This window comes from Periplaneta americana, chromosome 6 (genome assembly GCF_040183065.1).
Source record: "Periplaneta americana isolate PAMFEO1 chromosome 6, P.americana_PAMFEO1_priV1, whole genome shotgun sequence".
In the NCBI taxonomy this organism is placed as follows: domain Eukaryota; kingdom Metazoa; phylum Arthropoda; class Insecta; order Blattodea; family Blattidae; genus Periplaneta; species Periplaneta americana.
Genome location: NC_091122.1, coordinates 64805324 through 64824515, shown reverse-complemented (window position 1 = coordinate 64824515; position 19192 = coordinate 64805324). Strand labels below are relative to the sequence as shown.

The window sequence follows — 19192 nt, the reverse complement described above, 5'->3', positions numbered from 1 at the left end:
ACAATTTTTTACAACTCGATCAAAACTCGATTATCTATCGATTAATAGATTACATTCAAGTAGTTAATCGATTAAATATTTTGATCGATCGACAGCCTATTAAAAAACTTTTCTTTACACTTCTTGTTTTGTAAAAAAATTAACCACTATATGACAATGTAATTCGCAATATATTCTTCCAAATGTGTAACATTATGCACAATACTTCATTATCGTTTGATAATTTTACTGTTTCCTCATAAACTAGTTAAGTAATAAATGAAGCATAAATACTCTTTTAGCCATTTATTATCTTCTTCTTTTAGTAAAAACATTAAGAATAATTTCTACAGAAAGCCGAATGTTCCCAAAGCCCAAGCCTAGCTGCACTAGTAAGGTTCCAAGTGCTTAAATACGAAATGCAACAATGACATATTTAATCACTTTGAATTTTAAAATTGTGTTTTTAGATGAGACCTCATAGGTGTTCAAAGTACAAATTAAATGTTTTGAATTAATTACATTTTAAAGAAAATAAAATCCTATATCCTAAACTGGGGAATAAATAGTCCTTCGAAATATCCTTCTGAGTTCTGAGACATTTATGTTTTATTTTTGAAGTCTAATATAATTTTACACTTAAAAAAAAAGTGACTGACATGAGGATAAATGCTGAAAAAATTCTGCAGTTACAGTTAGGGCACAAATGCAGGAATATTATACCACACTTCGGGTCTCTGCACATACATCTTATATCATAATCATGTATAAAGTATGGTATAATATATTATACTCTCAGGACTCAGAAGAATAAATGATAATATGAATGAACTGATTTCAAAATAACGAGGTTTTCTGTATGTATGTTAAAAACATAGCTCTAGGAAATAAACTGTACACAGTAAGTATAAGGCAATATGTACCATTTTTGTGACTTATTTTTTTATGTACATTAACTTACTCTGACAATATTGTAGCGACAGAAGATGCCTCCAGAGTGGCCATTATCACGATGCTCTCTAATAGTTGACTGCATTTCTTCTTCTACAGCCATGAACTCTTTGTCTTCACTTAAGAGGTCGACGAGGAGTGTTCCAGGATTTGATGGAGGCATCCACATTGTACCTGCAACACAATATATCACTCAAAAACTTCTGAAACATCACAGTCATCAAGTTCTGTAACGTAACATTTCATAAAACATGATATACTTTCTTAAAGCTAGCATATAATAGTACGACCTGGTTGATGAACTGTATCAATTGTAAGTATTTTCGAGTCCGTAACAGGCCACACAGCCTAATGTTTGGAAGAAGATGGTGATGAAGTAAAGTTAATCTGATGTGGTTTAATTCCTTTACGAAGAAGATAGTATAATCTTTTGGTTCTATTTTGGTAGGTATTTCGTAAAATAAATATGGTATAAAGACAATTTACAGATGGGTATATTTAAACTAAATAAAATCATAGAAGAACATGGCATGAAGATTTCACCAGAAAAAAACAAAATAATGGCATTTGAAGGTACAAACCCAATCCGAAGCAAAATTGTTGTTGAAAATGTGATTTTAGAACAGATAAATTCCTTTTCATACTTACGATGTAATATATCATACGAAGGAGAGAATGATGTAAGCAGAAAAATTGACAAATATTAGGACTGCTAAACCATACCCTAAAACCAAGTTCAGTACAGAAACATTCCAGAATAAAGCTATATAAAACCCTTGCACTACCAACTCTCCTCTATGGAAGCGAAATTTGGGTTCTGAAACAAAACAAAAAGATATCAGCAGATTAAGAGCAGCTGAAATGAAATATATGCGACGAACTGCAGGATACACACTTCTGGACCACAAGAGGAACGAGGATATACTGCAGGAACTCAACATGCAACCATTAGAAGAAAAAATTACAGAATACAGAAATAGATGGCTAGAACACATTTCTCGTATGGAAGCTGGCCGGACACCCCAAGAAATGCTAAAATACCACCCTCAAGGAAGACGATGACCTGGACGTCCACAGAAACGTCTATTGGATCCTGTATAGCTGGAACTGAAACAGGCCAACAATGGCCTAATTTCTTGCCTGGAATATGATGATGAAAAATGGTAGCCATTTAAATGCATATTTCTCATTATCAACTTTTATTTATGATGCCTACTTACTTAAAATTTTACATACACAATAAACAAATTCAACATTCTCAGCATACAAATACAGAGCGTTCGCCTAAGGGTGGGGCCAGGAAAGCAGCCTGCCTGCGGTGTCGCTTGCGGGAATCGTCTATCCGTAAGCTTCCACTTTCTGTAAGTTTTAATCTTAAAAGTTTAGCAGCAGTAAAGACTGATGTTTTTAAAACACTAACTTCCTGTGAAACACGTCTTAGAGATTTATTAGGAGTGCGTGTAAATGATGCACTGATTTCATCAATTTTTTCTTCCATCAATACTCTTGTTTTCGCTTAGGAATTGTAGCATTTATCGACCCTGTTGTCCTTAATTTGTTAACAAGATGTCTAACAGTTTCTCTACCCTGAATTGGAGCACCCGGATATTCCACTTCAAATTGCCTACGCACCTGTCTACATGACTCTGTTTTCACATATGCATCATACATAAAAACTCTCTGTTCAAGCATGAATTTTGCGTTTTGCATTGTTAACAAATTTTACACACACACTGGATATTTAAGCAACTGTGTCAAGAAACTGCACTGTACGTGTTAAATACTGCAACATCTGGCTCACAACTGATAACTTGTCGATCTTGATGTCCTTGACCGTCGAGCGTGTCTAAACAACTGCGCGCACAAAGCGGCATATCTGTACATGCCGCTTTCCTGGCCCCACAGTAGGCGAACGCTCTGTACATCCCCAAAACAGTCACCTAGCATAGTTTCAACATATTCTGCACAAAGGCTTGTGCAACAGTCTGCTTTATTTTGGAGTATCCAGATTGTAAAATGAGAATGCTCAATACAAAAAAAGTCAAGAGATGTGAATAACTACTCAGATGCAGAGAAATTTACTTCTAAATGGAAGTTTTAAACAAAACATCTAGGAAGGGAGCAAAAAAAAGAGAAATAAAAACTAGAACCATAATGAATCACGTTTTTTGAGGTAAGATCTCGTAATTTTTGTAATAAACAGGTCTTATTTCGAGGCAACGAACATATTTCGCACAAACCAACAAATTTCAACATATTTCGCGGCATCAACTTAATTATGATACATGTAAGTGTCTAAAAGGCGGGATATTGCCAAAAATTATATTTGAAATATTTTCGAGTTTATCGCTGTTAACAAATTAACAGACTATACCAAATGCATGTAAGTTGATAACACTGCAAAACAGGCAACATATCTGCAACCAAGGCCTCTTCAAGTGATATCTCTATCCAGTGCCTTTGTTTCAGTAAAGTCTCATTTTATAAACCTATGAGTCAACAATTGGCTCTCTTCTGACAAAGGAAAAATTTTACAGTCTGTACAAAAGAAACCAAATGACCTGAAAATGTATAAAAACTTGCCCAGACATGTTCAAACATTTTTAATAAGAGCCAGAACAGGTCACATTGTCACACAATTGTACCTACACCGATTTCATCTTTCTAATAATCCTACTTGTCTGTGGTGTAATAATCATGATGAAAATCTGGAACACATTCTTCTATACTGTCCATCCATAAACTACAAAAGAAGTAAATTAAAATCATCAGTACCAGTTGCAGAAGCCACAGCCCTGCAGTATATATTGACTACACCCCAACTCTGGCAACTAGCAACAGGCATCTATAATGAACACCGATCAAAATACCCCTCATTTCTCATGAAAAACAAAAACTGAATAGACTATAGTAGATTTTATGTTATCAGCAAACAGCTGGATATATTAAGATTATGGATTACACTGGACAACAAATTTAAACTTTGTCCCTGTCCTTTAGATGAAACTAAGTAATTTTAACTAAATGAGAGGTGCTGAGTGTATTTCTGAAAACCAAAATTTTCTAACACATACCATTATTATGGTACATGCACTTCACGTATTTACACAAATTTGTTACACTAGCACATAAAGTAACCTTTGTTTGGCCAAAATTCACAAATTAAAGTGATATTTTTTATCTATTACGTTTGTAAGCAGCTTCTGTAATCTCTCTGATGAGTGACCAGCAATATTCAGCCAGCATACTTGCATTCCACCTTCCACTGAAGCGATTTTCGAAGGCAGATATTTCTTGATGGAACTTCTCCCCATGTTCATTGCTTACAGCACCAAGGTTTTTTTGGAAAAAAGTCCAGGTGGCTGTCAGGAAAGTGACAGTTGCAGCCCATAAGGTGAAAGCAGTGCAACATTTCACTAACATTAAATAACTTTTTATTTTGGAGAAACAGTATGTGCTGGTACTAACAGTACTAACTGCAGATTCGTTTTTGTGACCCAAAATACATCAAATACACATATTTTATAGAAAGGGCAAATTTCATGTTGTACAGTGTTAGTGTTGTTGTTATTATTATTATTATTATTATTTTAACGTGTGTGATCAGGTTTTTCAAATGGTGCACTGCAATAGGTTGCTTTTAACATTGTGTGTTGCACTGCTAGTGTTTGCAGGGATGGACAGTGAAATCTTATATTGTGATTTTGACCATATTGGATAGATACAAAAGTTCGTCGCATTTTTTCGCTGTGATAAAAGTTTTTATTTGAGATGAACAGAATCCAGAAATTAATCTGTAATACGAATGTATTCTCCTCTACATTATCTATGACTCTCTGCCAACACAGGGGTAGCTTTCGGATTCTGCCTCTGAAGAAATTTGCTGGTTTGGAGTTAAAGTAGTCATCAAGCCAAGTTTGTAATACATCTTCGTTTTCAAAGATTGTTGTATAGAGAACAGAAAAAGGAGGAAATCTGAGGGAGCAAGATCAGGAGAATATGGGGTGATGTAGAATCATCTCCCAACCCATCTCCTGGATAGCTACTTTTGTCATGTTAGCAGAGTGTGGACATGAATTATCAGCATATGATGCAGTCTTCCAAGTCGTTTTTCTTCAATTGTGGTCGAAAGGTGTCCGAGTTGTTGGTAATAAATGTCAGCAGTTATGGTTACATGCCTGGAAAGCAATTCGTAGTACACCATGCTGTTTTTATCCCACTAAATGCATTACATTATTTTCTGTAGATGGACACTAACCTTTGAACAGAGTGTTGTAAAATTAATTTCAAGAGAGCTACGCTAAACTTAATGTATCTTCTCCTCCACCCCCCTCAATCCTCTGGGAAGAAAAAGTGGCTAGAAAGTAATTATTTCAGTTTTAAATAGGGGACAGAAAAATTATTCTTACTCATATCATACCGTCCACACCCTATTACAGTCGCGCTCAAACCTCCTGACGTTTGCAGGTGTGTCCCCTTATCGGTGACAGTCAATAGCAGCAGTGCTGCGTTGCAAGATATGGGCACGCAGACTCATCTCATACCACTTAGAAAGTCTCAAAATCAAATAACAAGTGCGCTTGGAAAATTGGTATGTTATAGAGACCCTGCATGTATATATTACTTACTTACTGGCTTTTAAGGAACCTGGAGGTTCATTGCCACCCTCACATAAGCCCGCCATTGGTCCCTATCCTGAGCAAGATTAATCCAGTTTCTACCATCATATCCCACCTCCCTCAAATCCATTTTAATATTATCTTCCCATCTATGTCTCGGCCTCCCCAAAGGTCTTTTTCCCTCTGGCCTCCCAACTAACACTCTATATGCATTTCTGGATTCGCCCATACATGCTACATGTCCTGCCCATCTCAAACGTCTGGATTTTATGTTCCTAATTATGTCAGGTGAAGTATACAATGCGTGCAGCTCTGCGTTGTGTAAATTTCTCCATTATCCTGTAAATTCATCCCTCTTAGCCCCAAATATTTTTCTAAGAACCTTATTCTCAAACACCCTTAATCTCTGTTCCTCTCTCAAAGTGAGAGTCCAAGTTTCACAACCATACAGAACAACCGGTAATATAACTGTTTTATAAATTCTAACTTTCAGAGTTTTTGACAGAAGAGTAGATGACAAAAGCTTCTCAACCGAATAATAACAGGCATTTCCCATATTTAGTGTGTGTTTAATTTCCTCCCGAGTGTCATTTATATTTGTTACTGTTGCTGCATGTATATATTATGAATGTTTAATGTTTTATGAACACACAGAAACAAAAATCACATTTCTACCTCTTGTGGTTTCAATTTTATGAGTTAATACAGTAAAACTCCGATAAGACGCTGATCAAGGGACAGCGTGTAAACCATGAATTAAGCGGGTATACTAATTTTCACTTATATACAGTATCTATTAACATTTTTATTTGAGTAGCTTAATATCAAAGACGAACATCTGACCTCAATCGAAATTTAGATAGCTGTGGTTTTTTATACAATTTTTCATGCTCTTTCCAATTATAGTGAAACCATATGCAAACTCTAACACTGCATTTATAAAATAAATTGTGTTAAATATTACAAAGAACACTGTGAATTAAAAAATTGACTCTAGATTAAAACTATAGAGACGACAGATGTCCGTCTTTGATATTAAGCTACTCATTTATTGAAATACATGATTCATGAAAGGTAATACAGTATTACTCCATTATGTAATTACTGTACTGTAAGTCAAAGACATTTACAATATGTACTGTACTTAATTCTTTCGGAAAAACTCATTTATAGTTGTTTGCCATGTGTGTGTTCTCTAAGTCCTCATGTTTACCACACTTCACATTCCTGCGCTTACATCCTGCTGACGTCGCAGCTGCAGTGATTGAGTCGCGATTTTTTATTATCGTCCTTAATGTCGATGATGGATTCCTAAAGAATTAGACAGTTGTTTCTGATTAATAGTACTGTTTTCATTGTACTTTCGTAAGGTTTCCAATTTTTCCGACACAGAAAGTGCTTTTCGTTTAACACTCATTGTAATCACACTCATAGACACTTCAATACACTCTAAAGGGCAACAAAGTGAATAGCAAACACTTTCAGTCAATGGCCAAAATGTTTCATTGCTGTTACAGTATATTGCTGAAAATTACATCGAAAATATTCCACAAAAATAGCGTATTATGCAGGACTTGAGCGCAACAAACAGTATTTTATAAAGGTGTTATAATTATATGAAATGTCCAGGCATATGATATCCGCTATTTTTGCAAGAATATGCTTTGACAGCATGGACATAATGCTATTTTGGCCATGTCAATTTATTTGTATAGAATATTACTACTTCAAATTAAGCCTATCATTCAATATATTTTATCACACTGTGCTTTTGTATTATTTGACAACTTTATTAGCACTAATAAAAGTAGAACTATTACAAAAACTGATATAAACTCAGTGAGTATGATTATTTATGACTCAACTAATTTTTCTATATTTTTTTACTTTTAATTTCATTCATGGAATCTGATGATATTGTTATTGTTATTATTATTATTATTATTATTAAGCCTTCTGCATTTCCCTATCAAACCAATCTCAGGTAAAGGATTGTGCTCCACAGTTTTAAAACTATTGATGCTGAGAGATAGAGACGGAGAGTATAGTTGTGACAACGTCGCGCTCTCACATTACTGGCGCTCGCAAAATGTCAGGAGGTTTGAGCGCAACTGCAGTATCACTAAAAATTTGTGATAAGACTTGGATTATACTATCTACCATCTACAACCTACTGGTTATACTGATGTATCGAGAGTTATAGCCATTAATGATGTTTAAGCAAAGTTCCCTGATGCATGAAAATTATTTCAAATTATTCATCCAGAGTAAAAAGTTCTATACTGACCTGCACTGGAGCAGAGTTTGTCAATGCCTTTGATGAGCTTATGTCGGTAACCATACGCACTAACGCCTACTTGTTTCAAATCTTCATGACCCATCTCTGCGAGAATATCCAGGGTAATCTGCTCACGTTCAAATAATTCTAACAGATGATCTAATCCAAGACTGGAACATAGAAGGCAGCATTTTAGTGCAAGACAAAAGTATACCAGAACCATAAAATCTCAACAAAACAAATTTAAATATAACTTGCTTATAAACACTACTCATTACAGTAAAATCCCTCGTATCCAGCATCCATATAACTGGCAATACCAAAACAATGGCACTTTTAGGTCGTTCATGCGAAATGGAAGATTCAGTCGAAGATGTGAGTGGTTTTTGTGGATCAATTATGCCGCACATTGTTCATGAATGAAATCATAGACAGAAAACCCTGTTATGTCCCTGGAATAGATTGGGTAGCATCGGTAAGCTGTCACTTGGGCATTGGAAACAATGAACAGAGGCAATATCTTTAAATTTATCACTTGAACTGACCCGTTTCAAAGCGGTGTTGGACGAGTCCAAATAGGAAAGTGTGAAATTCTCTGTTCCTACAGTGCGTAAAAGTTTAATTCGAGTGATAGATAGTACAGTAGAATTTCTCATTTCCAGCAACTGTGGGATAAAGCCAGTGCCAGATAATTGAAAAATACATTTATAGGTTATGTAAAGACACACTGTAGTGCACGAACATTTTTTTCTACATTGAAATTTAGTAGTTGTCATATAGATATTTAAAATAAAATTTTGAAATACATACAGTGTTTATTTTTAGTACTGAATATAGTAATGTACATTCATCAGTTCATAATATTGTAATACAGTAATACATAATAGAGTAAAAAATACTAAAAGTTTTCGTAACTTTACGACAATTTTAAATGGCGGTCATGTGACATGAAGAGGAGTGTAGTCAATGTCGCAACTATGAAGATGATGAAGTAGTGCTCGATGATTTGAGTGTAAAAACATTTTGCTTGAGTTTTGCAGAATCCACTGTGCAACAGCAGTGTTTAGCGGTAATAGCCATAATACTATCTATCACTCGAATGAAATTTTTGCACACTTTAGGAACAGAGAATTTATCACTTTCCTATTTAGACGCATCAAACACCCCTTCGAAATAGGCAAGTTCAAGTGGTAAATTTAAAAATATCGTCTCTGCACATTGTTTGCAAGATCCAAGTGACAGCTTATTGATGCTACCCGAAAAACTCCAGGGACATAAAGGTTTTTTTGTCTATGTTTCATGCATGAACAATGTAAAGAGTAAACACAATATGCAGCATGTGCGATTCATGAAAACCATTCACATCTTCGTCCAACTCTTTCCTTTTGCAAGAATTACTATTTTTTTTTGGCCTAGCCAAAAGTGCCGTTGTTTTGGTATTGCCAGTTATTTCGGTGCCGGATACGAGAGATTTTACTGTATATATAAACAAGAAGACAAATCTCCATCATCATCTCATCTCATCATGGGTGTAGCATAGACCTTCCTCCTGTGTCCTACGGTGTCCTGAGCAACACCTGTCAGTAAACTGGTCACACAACTGGTTTCATATGGGTGAATGACAAACCGATCTAGTAGAAATTTTGAAGGTGAATACATCTATAAGCTAGGATGATGATGTCTTTAGTGTGAGTAAGAGAAAGCAAGTATACATAACATGTAAAACAACCCTGCTCTAACAAATGTCCTCCTTCTATAGTCCGGGTCAGCTTAGCTTAATACCCTAAGGGTGAAACTTAAGCATTTTCCCCCATTACTACATAAGCTAGCGGATTGTGGTCATTTTATAGTTTGCAGGTTGAATTTTCTTTTGCCAACTTCGTTTCGAATTTCGGTACTCAGAAATACTACAACTGGTAGTGATTTTATAACTGTTATGTTGGCAGCAGTGACACAAGTTGTCTGTAGTTTAAATTCTGAAAATTCAAATTATTCTAGATTTCTGAGCTCATTACTGGAAGCTAGTGAAATTTGAACATACTAATAATTAATTAATATCAGTATTAATATTAATACATAATAGTTATTGTATGTGTTGCTTTGTGTTGTGGTTACAATTTCAAGATTAGAGTCAGGTAGGCTAAATGTAAATAAATATAACCTTATTTTGTGTGATACATGCTCTTGAGTAATCGATAGAAATACCATTTCACATTTTAATCAATTTCTTTCGTGTTTAAACTTTTATTACAATAATAGAGTAAATATTCTAAAGCATACATTTCAAAGAGGCATTCGTTTTCGGAATTCATACTAATCATTTCACGTGATCAAACAAGATACATTTTTAGGTTAGGTCTCGTGAATTGTAAATTGTTTAATAAAAGCAATGAATTTCATGTTGTCAGACAAAATACATTTTAATATTAGAATCATACACTAATCTACTAACTACTAACATAATGTGCGAGAGGTCCAGAAGAAAAATATACTCTTTCACAAATTATTGAACCATTTAGAAAACACATCTCCAACATAAAAATGAGATGTGCTAAATAAGCAAGACATCGTTATTGTTATACTATATTATTATTATTGGATCTTCTTTTGGTGATACCTAGTATTAGTTGGCAGCCAAATTAGTCTTTTAAGAATTACTCTTATGTGATCCTCAGTATAGTCAGAATAATATTACTACTCCTTTGATTTGGAACAATTTATTTTCCTACTGATTTTTAACATCTTTACTGCATTTGTGTAAATTTATCCAGATATTCTTTTCGTAATTCTTTTTAATGTTTATTAAATACTTTGTTGTAGTAACTTATTTTTAATTTATTTTTCAAAAATATCTGCCATGTTCATTTTTGTGTATAATAACAATAACAAATAATTCATTGATGTGTTTCTTTACTTCTATCAACTGGTTTAGTGTTACCCTAATTTCATATATTATCTGCATAATCTTACCTGGCTAAGAACCCTGCAACAGTAGCTACATTGCCCATGTCCTGAACTCCTCCTTCAGGCTTGACAGGTTCTGCAGCACAGCATCCTTCTGCAGCTGGCATGGGTGAAAGACAAGCACGAGAAACTGGAATGCACAGAGTCATCGATGCTCCAGAGGGCATTATTACAGTTTCAGTTGCTACAGGCGGAGACAATGCTGCGGCCAAAGAGGGGGTTGGAGAAGCTACAGCAATGGATGGAGGTCTCGATGGTGGAGCAGATGCTGGTGCAGTGGGGACATTCTGCTGGGAAGCCATTGCATCTTGCAGCAGACAACGTACATCTTCTGCAGATGCTAAATCTAATGGAGACTGACCTTCCTGGTTTTTCAAAAAAGGATCTGCACCATGAGCCAGCTGAAAACGAAATCAAACCTACATTAAGACTTGCACCAACAACATATATCACATATAAAAATTATGTACGAGAGTTGCTAAGAAAGAAATATCCCAATTTTTTTTTTTTTCAGCAAATACAGTGAAACCTGTTCAAGACGGAAGTGACATGGTCCTAATTTTTTTTCCGTTGTGGACAGGTTTCCGTATTATTCAGGTGTGACATTAAAATGGAATATTTTGTCATTCATATACATGAAAAACAAAATGGCATGCCGCAAACTGCAAGAAGTACAAAATATTCCATTTAACACTCATCACATTAAATCAGCTTTCTGTTGTCTGTTGCTCATTTACGTTGGTGAATCATCTTGATTAAAATCTCATTTTCTGTATAAATATTATCATAACTCACTCAATAGTCATTAAACATTACTAAAGTTTACTAATCTCATTCTATTTAATATCTAACACTATACTCTAATACTGTACTGCATAACACTGCACATTATTAATTAATTGGACTAGGAGCCATCTATTAGAAGCCTTGAATTCTGGTTTATTTCATTTCTTTCTCAGTTCAATAGCTTGCGTTGCAGAAAAGATCCAGAAATTGGCTTGTTCCTTGAAAGGTCATGAAGAACCCACTCCCACAACAGTTCATTTATTTTCACATAAAAGTTGCTTTCTGGTTCCTTTTGTGTCACCAATATTGGCCGCACGCCACTAACTCATTATGATCTTTATTTTTTAAAGTGTCGCACCTGAGTTTTCCACAAGTGTACTTCTATATTATTCCACATAGACTTTGTTTATAATTTTCCTTTATCTCGATAACTTTTACTTCATTACTTAATGTTAATGCCACATTTTATGCAACTTTTTTTTTCTACCTGGAAATCACTACACTTGTGCTCTGTTTAGCTACGACAGTATACGGGTGTGAAGCATTGAAAATCTTTGAAGGGACTCGTCAGCCTAGTCAACAGGGTAATAAAATTTATGACCGACAGGCCAACACACCCTCGTACCCTCTAGAATTTTGCAAAGAAAACTTGTTTTTATCTTAGTGACCTACATGTTTCGTATATTCCTTGAAATTACACGCTGTTTCAAAATAGAGTTACAAAATATAGTGTACAAAATATTGTTTCTGTTTTGAACAGTAGCAGACAGTTTCTGTTTCTGCATTGGACAGTTTCTGCTTTATTCGGGAAAAATTACACATAATACATACAAATTTCGCCAGGACCAATAAATTGTTACGAAATAGACAGGATTCTGGATTATTCAGGTCCTGATTTGAACAGGTTTCACTGTATTTATAAAATAATGTGAAATACACTCACAATATAAATTACTACAATAAATTATTAAATTATCAAAATCAATACACTAAAAAAGAATTAGCTCAATTAGGGTAAAATTTATTGATTAAAATTTACCAGAAATTTTTCATCACTACCTGTGACTGATCATTCTAGGATTGTATAAGACAGCTCTGAAATGGTGGCATCCACTCAAAAATCTATTTTCGTTTACCTTAGAAATGATTCTACTTTTTGGGGTAGACTGGGGGTGTATGGGTTAGTATGAAGTTTGTTGTTGTACTGTGAAGTTGCCTCTCGAGCTGTTACTACTCAACCCTAATATATTAGCCAGTTAGCTTTTGTAATTATTAGTTTTTTCTTTTATTATTTATTTCATTTCATTAATGCTACAAGCATGGAACAAAATAAATCTTATTATTTGACATTATATATCAGGTTTAGGGAACTATTTTTTCTGTCATAACTTCACAAAACTCCCTCAGCACACTTTCTTCTGATGGTCTTCTGCTAGGAAAAGAGAACTACTTCTACCCCTAACCATTCCTTTCTGTTGGCTTACTTGTTTCACATAAGCGAGTGCCATCAGTTAGGAGCTGTTCTATAAACCATTTTTCATTCTGTTCTAGATGAATTCTCACATTGTTTCCAGTTTTAGATACCAAATGGCAGGGTTGGCATGTTTAAAACAAAAAGGTTCAAAAGTGTTTATAAAACAATATCCGTTGATTCAAACAAGTTTTAAACATAACATTTACATCTTTTCTATAATGTTATAAAAAATTATTTCTCGCTGTTAACAGATTCTAGATCTTCAGTGAAATATAAGTAATCAAACTGAGGTAAATTTGAAAATAGTCTTTTTTATGAAACTACACCATTAAGTTTCGTAAAATTTATTATTTATTTTTCAGTTAGTAGGACATTAATTTCATGAATAATCTTAGTTTAATAAACAGTGCAATATATTTAAAATGTTTAAAATGTCGGTTGCCCGAATTTTTCTTTAAAAAAACCGGGAATTTCGCCAATTTTTACAATACCCATCTGACAACCCTATGTACAAAACATGTTTTATATTAAAAAAAGAAAACATGTCAGCTTTATCAATTTCAACAGTTAAATGATTAATCAACTCAAAATATCAAGTATACCATTTTCACGAAATTTGAAATAATAAAAGATGGGAGAGTCCCAATGTATAAAAAATAATTCCTTAGTATCCAAGGAAAAGTACAGTTGCATATTTTCGATTACTCACAGAACATGACTGTTTGTCAAAATACTTGAATGAACAAAATTGAAATTTTTTTCTTCACCACTTTGTCCATTGTGCAGTCTTCAGAAAGAAATAGATCAGAATCACATGTCCAGCTCTTTCCTCTAAAACCATTGTGTGCGACAATGTAATAATTTTATATTGACAAATCCTATAGCATGTGTATGCTCATTGGTGTAAATAAAGTAATTGAGGACCGTTTTTGAAAACTTGCTAAATGAAAAAACTAAATTTTACAGGAGAGACAAAAAACTGAATGGAGACAAGTAGGTTATAGGTACAACCATCACTCTTTGACACACTACAATGAAGAGAAATAATTCAATTTCACTAAGATGTTTTTAACATCGTGTAGAGGCCTGCTTTATATTAACGAATCCACCAAAATCTCCAATTCTGCAAATTTTGCAGTTAGCAAGTTTTGCAAAAATGGTCCTCAATTGGAGAGCAAGCGAGTTAATGGCTTTATTGCCAAGAACTCAGCATTAGTTAACGACAACAACTTTTTAAAAAGGACTATTTCATGGCACTGTTTAAAACAGTATAAAAAGCTTATCTTAATTCTGTGTTTATTATTATTTAGCATCTCTGCATCTCATAGTTCTGTCTCTCTCTACGCTGTCGAAAGTTCGAAACCGCCTTCCTGGCTGCATTCCACTCTAATAGTTAACAAATTAGTAATTCATGACATAATCTTTCAATTAAACTAGAATTACCATTATAAAACAAAGCACAAATGGTTTTCATTCTACCATGTCTTCCAGCTCATCTTAAATATGACAACTATAAATTTTTGCCTGATTCATCCGAGGCAAAGAAATTAAATCATTTTTAGATAGAACCCACCAGTAATGCACATAACTGTGTTCGTCCTTTTTGTGCAGCTTCATGGAGAGGTGTGAAACCCCATTTGTCAGTAGCATTCACAACTGTGTTGAATTTGATTAGCAATGCAGCTATATCCAGATGGCCATACGAGGAAGCATTGTGGAGAGGTATCAAACCACCTTTATCTTGGGCATTCACATCTGCTCCATGATCCAGAAGAAATTCCGCGACTTCGAGGTTGTTATAACCAGCTGAAACAGAAGAAAAAAAAAAGCATGAAAAAGATTTCAGAGACAACTGAGGAGCAGGTACAATAAGAGTGTTAACCAATTAACACTCTTATTTATTTTCTTTATTAATTTTTAACTAGCTAGCTAGTGAGTACAAATTAAATTTATAAAACAAAAATGTTTCTAGCCACTACCGTAAGAGCCAGGCTCGTGTACGGTGTGATCTTAGTCAATAATATAACATAACATTTACAAGGACAGTTTACTAAATACAGTAAGTAACTTAATTCAAACCAATAAATACAACACAAGACCAAGAATAAAGAAGAAAGAGAAAAAGAGAGAAAAATACACATTTAATATAAATTGACAATCCGACAGAAGCCAGTGATATTCAATAAAAACATGAATATAGTCGACAGAAATAAAAAATAAAAAAATAAATTTGTTAATATTATATATCATGATAATTTTACAAATTTCTTTTTTAAAAGCTTTAATTTTAAAATATTTCAAATTTGGAAAATGGTTTGTAATTTTATTATAAAGTCTAGGGCCGAAACTAGCACCATGTTTAAGAGCTGCACTTGTATGACATTTAGGCTCAATTAATCAATTACTTAAGATAGTTGATCTTAAATAGTATTGCAAGCCTCTATTACTGATATTATGTCCCGAAGTATCAAGTATTAGGTTTCCATCTTCTCTCTTGATAGCAGGAGACATCTTTAAATCTTTGTATGCGCAACATAGTTGTTGCAGTGAAGTGCAAGATGACGCCATTCTTAGTGGATTGCATTTCTATGCAACAACAACATTAGTGAGAATTTAAAAATAATATGTAATGCCTTTGTTTATATTAGTATTACAATATTAAAACATCACAAAATTATGAATTTTATTAATAATAATAATAATAATAATAATAATAATAATAATAATAATAATGTTTAATTTAACGACGCTCACAACTGTCGAAGTTATATCAGCGTCACCGGTATGCCGGAATTTTGCCCAGTAGGAGTTCTTTTACATGCCAGTAAATGTATTGACATGAGCCTGTAGCATTTACACACACTTAAATGCCATCGACCTGGGCCGCAATCAAACCAGCAACCTCAGGCACAGAAGGCCAACACTCTACCGACTGTGCCACCTAGGCTAATGAGAATTTTTATTAATATACAGGGTAATTCACGAGGAAAGGTAAAACATTTAGGATATGATATCTTAGGCCATTTTGAGTGAAAAAGTTCATATGAACATAGGTCCGTTTTCGAATGATGGCGGAGCTAGATGCATTTTTTTTGGTAAAATATCTCACCCCAATGTGAGTCACACGTTACCATACGCTGCTGACTTGAGAACTTGAGACAAGGTCACCAACCGCAATGAACATTGGAATCTGCATTGTGAGCGATGTAGATAAGAGAAAGAAACCGGGTCATGGGGCATTACAAACGTCCAATCACCTGCCATTGTCTGATGTAATGACCAGACATCGGATTCTAGGGCAAATGCCTATTTTGTTTCTTTAGGAGAAAAGTAAAAATAATTATTAATATTTGTGTTTCATGGAAGTTGAAAGGTATTCAAAGAGTTTTATAGTGCCCTAAAATGCCCTAAAACGATTATTAGAGCCTAATTTGTTAATATTCGCCTAAAAATGCCTAACTCACTGTAAAGTTTCGCATTTTACTCTTACTTTTTATAATTTATACATGCATTCACTGCGAAATTTAAGGCATTTAAAAAGTGGAAAGTTTGCTTCACACCGGCCATGAAACCATTGATAAAGGAAACAAAATGTTTTGAATCTCATGACACTCGCAATAGATTTCACCGAATTTAACATGTTTGGAGGCATAAATGCCGACAAAGAACCAACCTTAGTTTTGAAGCAGGCAACAATCACAACATGTGCTGCTACCGATTCAGAGATATACTATACTATAAAAATGACTGTTTTCGGTCTGAAACCGATTAGCTGTACTGCCCTTCAAAGTGTCATAAAATCACAATTTTTGGACAAAGAGTGTTTTTGAAATATTTATGAAATGTCGTAAAACTGCGAATTAGTAGGGTAAACCGTTACAAAATATTTAAAAGAATGGCCCTCCTAGTGTTAACACTACCAGGAAATGCAACAATAAGTGGAACTTTGTATTTTTGTCCAATTGAATCTCAATAACAACGGTTCATTTGAATGCTCGTTAACAGTTGCTCTTTCCCTCACCTTATTTGTGTTGAGAAGTTTTGAGCGGTAGGACGTTTTCCTGTGAAGTTTAACGCGATAATGCCGAAAAATATAAGTGCAAAATCTACATTGATCCGGCAATGGCTAACAGAATATTCAGAATTCATTTATGATGGAAAAATAATATTCTGCAAGATTTGTAGCAAACAGGTATGTAACAATAGTTGAAATATATAAATTCTATTAATTTTAATGAGTAGGCCTATAATATTTATACATTGACTGAGCTATCCTGAGGTATAATTCTTTTTAAGACCACTACACTTTAACCTTTTAAATTCCGATAGTTAAAGTATTTGCAGGTCATTAAAATTTTGATTGTTCGAACCCACTAACTTTGTGATAGAAATACGGCAATACAACAATTACGATTTTATTTTAATTCAGTTTACTTTACATTTTTAGATTTCGCAAGAAAAGAAGTGCCACCTAAAGCAGCATGTGCAAGGAGCGGCTCATAAGGCTAAAGCTCAGCAGAAAAATCAACTGCAACAAACTTTACTAACACAGCCTACTTCATCCAATCTCAGCAGCAATTTCTATGCTGATTTAACCAGAGCAATTGTTGCTGCTAACATTCCCTGGAATGCAATTGAAAATCCGGTTTTAAGACAGTTTTTACAAAAATACTGCAAACAAAATATCCCATCTGAGTCGACCCTAAGAAAAAATTACTTAGACAGAATATACAATGAAACTTTAGCTTCCATTCGGGAGGATATAGGTGATTCTTACTTATGGGTCTCTGTGGATGAAACCTCAGATCCTATGAATAGGTATATAGCAAATATAGTAGTAGGAAAACTTAGTCCTGATGGACCTTCGATTCCACACCTCGTATGTGTTAAGGAACTTTCGAAAGTGAATAGCCAAGCCATTGCTTATTTTGTAAATAAAGGCCTACAGTCTTCATACTCAGGTAATATAGACGATTCTAAAGTTCTGTTGTTCTGTACTGATGCTGCCTCATACATGGTTGCTGCAGCTCCATTTCTTAAAACATTTTATCCTAACCTCACGCATGTAACCTGTCTAGCACATGGCCTTCACAGGGTTTCTGAAACAATCCGGAATGAATTTCCTCTTGTCAATTCGTTTATTTCTAACACAAAAAAAATGTTTTTGTAAAGCCCCATCCAGGATTTCAATATTCAGAGAGAACTTTCCAGATATCCCACTCCCACCTCAGCCGGTTGTTACACGATGGGGAACCTGGATTCAGTCAGTGGTGTATTATTCTAAGTATTTTAAAGAAGTGGTCACAGTTATTGATAAATTACCTGAAACTGATAGTGCAGCGTGTGTGAAAGCAGTGAAAGATTGTCTGAATGACTCACGAGTGAAAAACGATATTGCCTACATAACATCAAACTTTTCTTTCATACTTGCAAGCATTGAACAATTAGAACGTGAAAAACAATTTCTTTGTAGCCAAATAGCAATAGTAAAGGAAGCTCAAGTGAACATACATTCTGCTTTGGGCGAAACTGGGAAAAAAGTTAAAAATAAGTGGGACAACGTATTAAATAAGAATGTAGGATTTTCATTGTTGGAAAAAGTATCAAGAGTGATATCGGGGGAAAGTGTAAATGTTCCAGTAAGTATTGATATTTCTATTGTACCTAATTTAAAATTTGCGCCTCTCACATCAGTTTCGGTTGAAAGAAGTTTTTCTGCTTTCAAAATGATTCTCAGTGACAAAAGACAAAAGTTAACTGTGGAGAATTTAGAAAAAATTCTGGTGGTGTACTGTGCAGATAATTATAATAAAGTCTGAGCATGGAACTGAATTTCAATAACTTAAAATGAGTAATCTTGATATCAATAATCATTATTTCATTAGTTTCAATATATTAAATTTGTGCAGCTCTGTTTATAAATATAATATAGTATTCTTTTTTAATGTTTAAACATAATTTTTTGTGCGTATTTTAGTGTATAACTAAAAATTTCAGTGAAAGAAATAAGTATGATACCTCGATGTGCCTAAAATGCCTATTTTCATTAAAATAGAGCCTAATTTTACAAATTTTGAGCTTATTTTAGGTGCCTAAAACTGCAATTTTTAGTGCCTAAAAATCCGATGTCTAGTAATGACA

At 34.1% G+C, this 19192-nt stretch overlaps 1 protein-coding gene across 1 annotated transcript in view; it reads right to left on the bottom strand.

Moving 5' to 3' along the window:
- Positions 1-19192, bottom strand: part of Tnks (tankyrase) — a 96582-nt gene that overhangs the window by 23170 nt on the left and 54220 nt on the right. Inside the window, exons 12-15 of the mRNA XM_069828229.1 lie at positions 14625-14857; positions 10798-11192; positions 7837-7997; positions 941-1104 (exon numbers count right to left, since the gene is read on the bottom strand). Coding sequence (XP_069684330.1) covers positions 941-1104; positions 7837-7997; positions 10798-11192; positions 14625-14857 — 953 coding nt within the window. The remainder of the gene's footprint in view (positions 1-940; positions 1105-7836; positions 7998-10797; positions 11193-14624; positions 14858-19192) is intronic.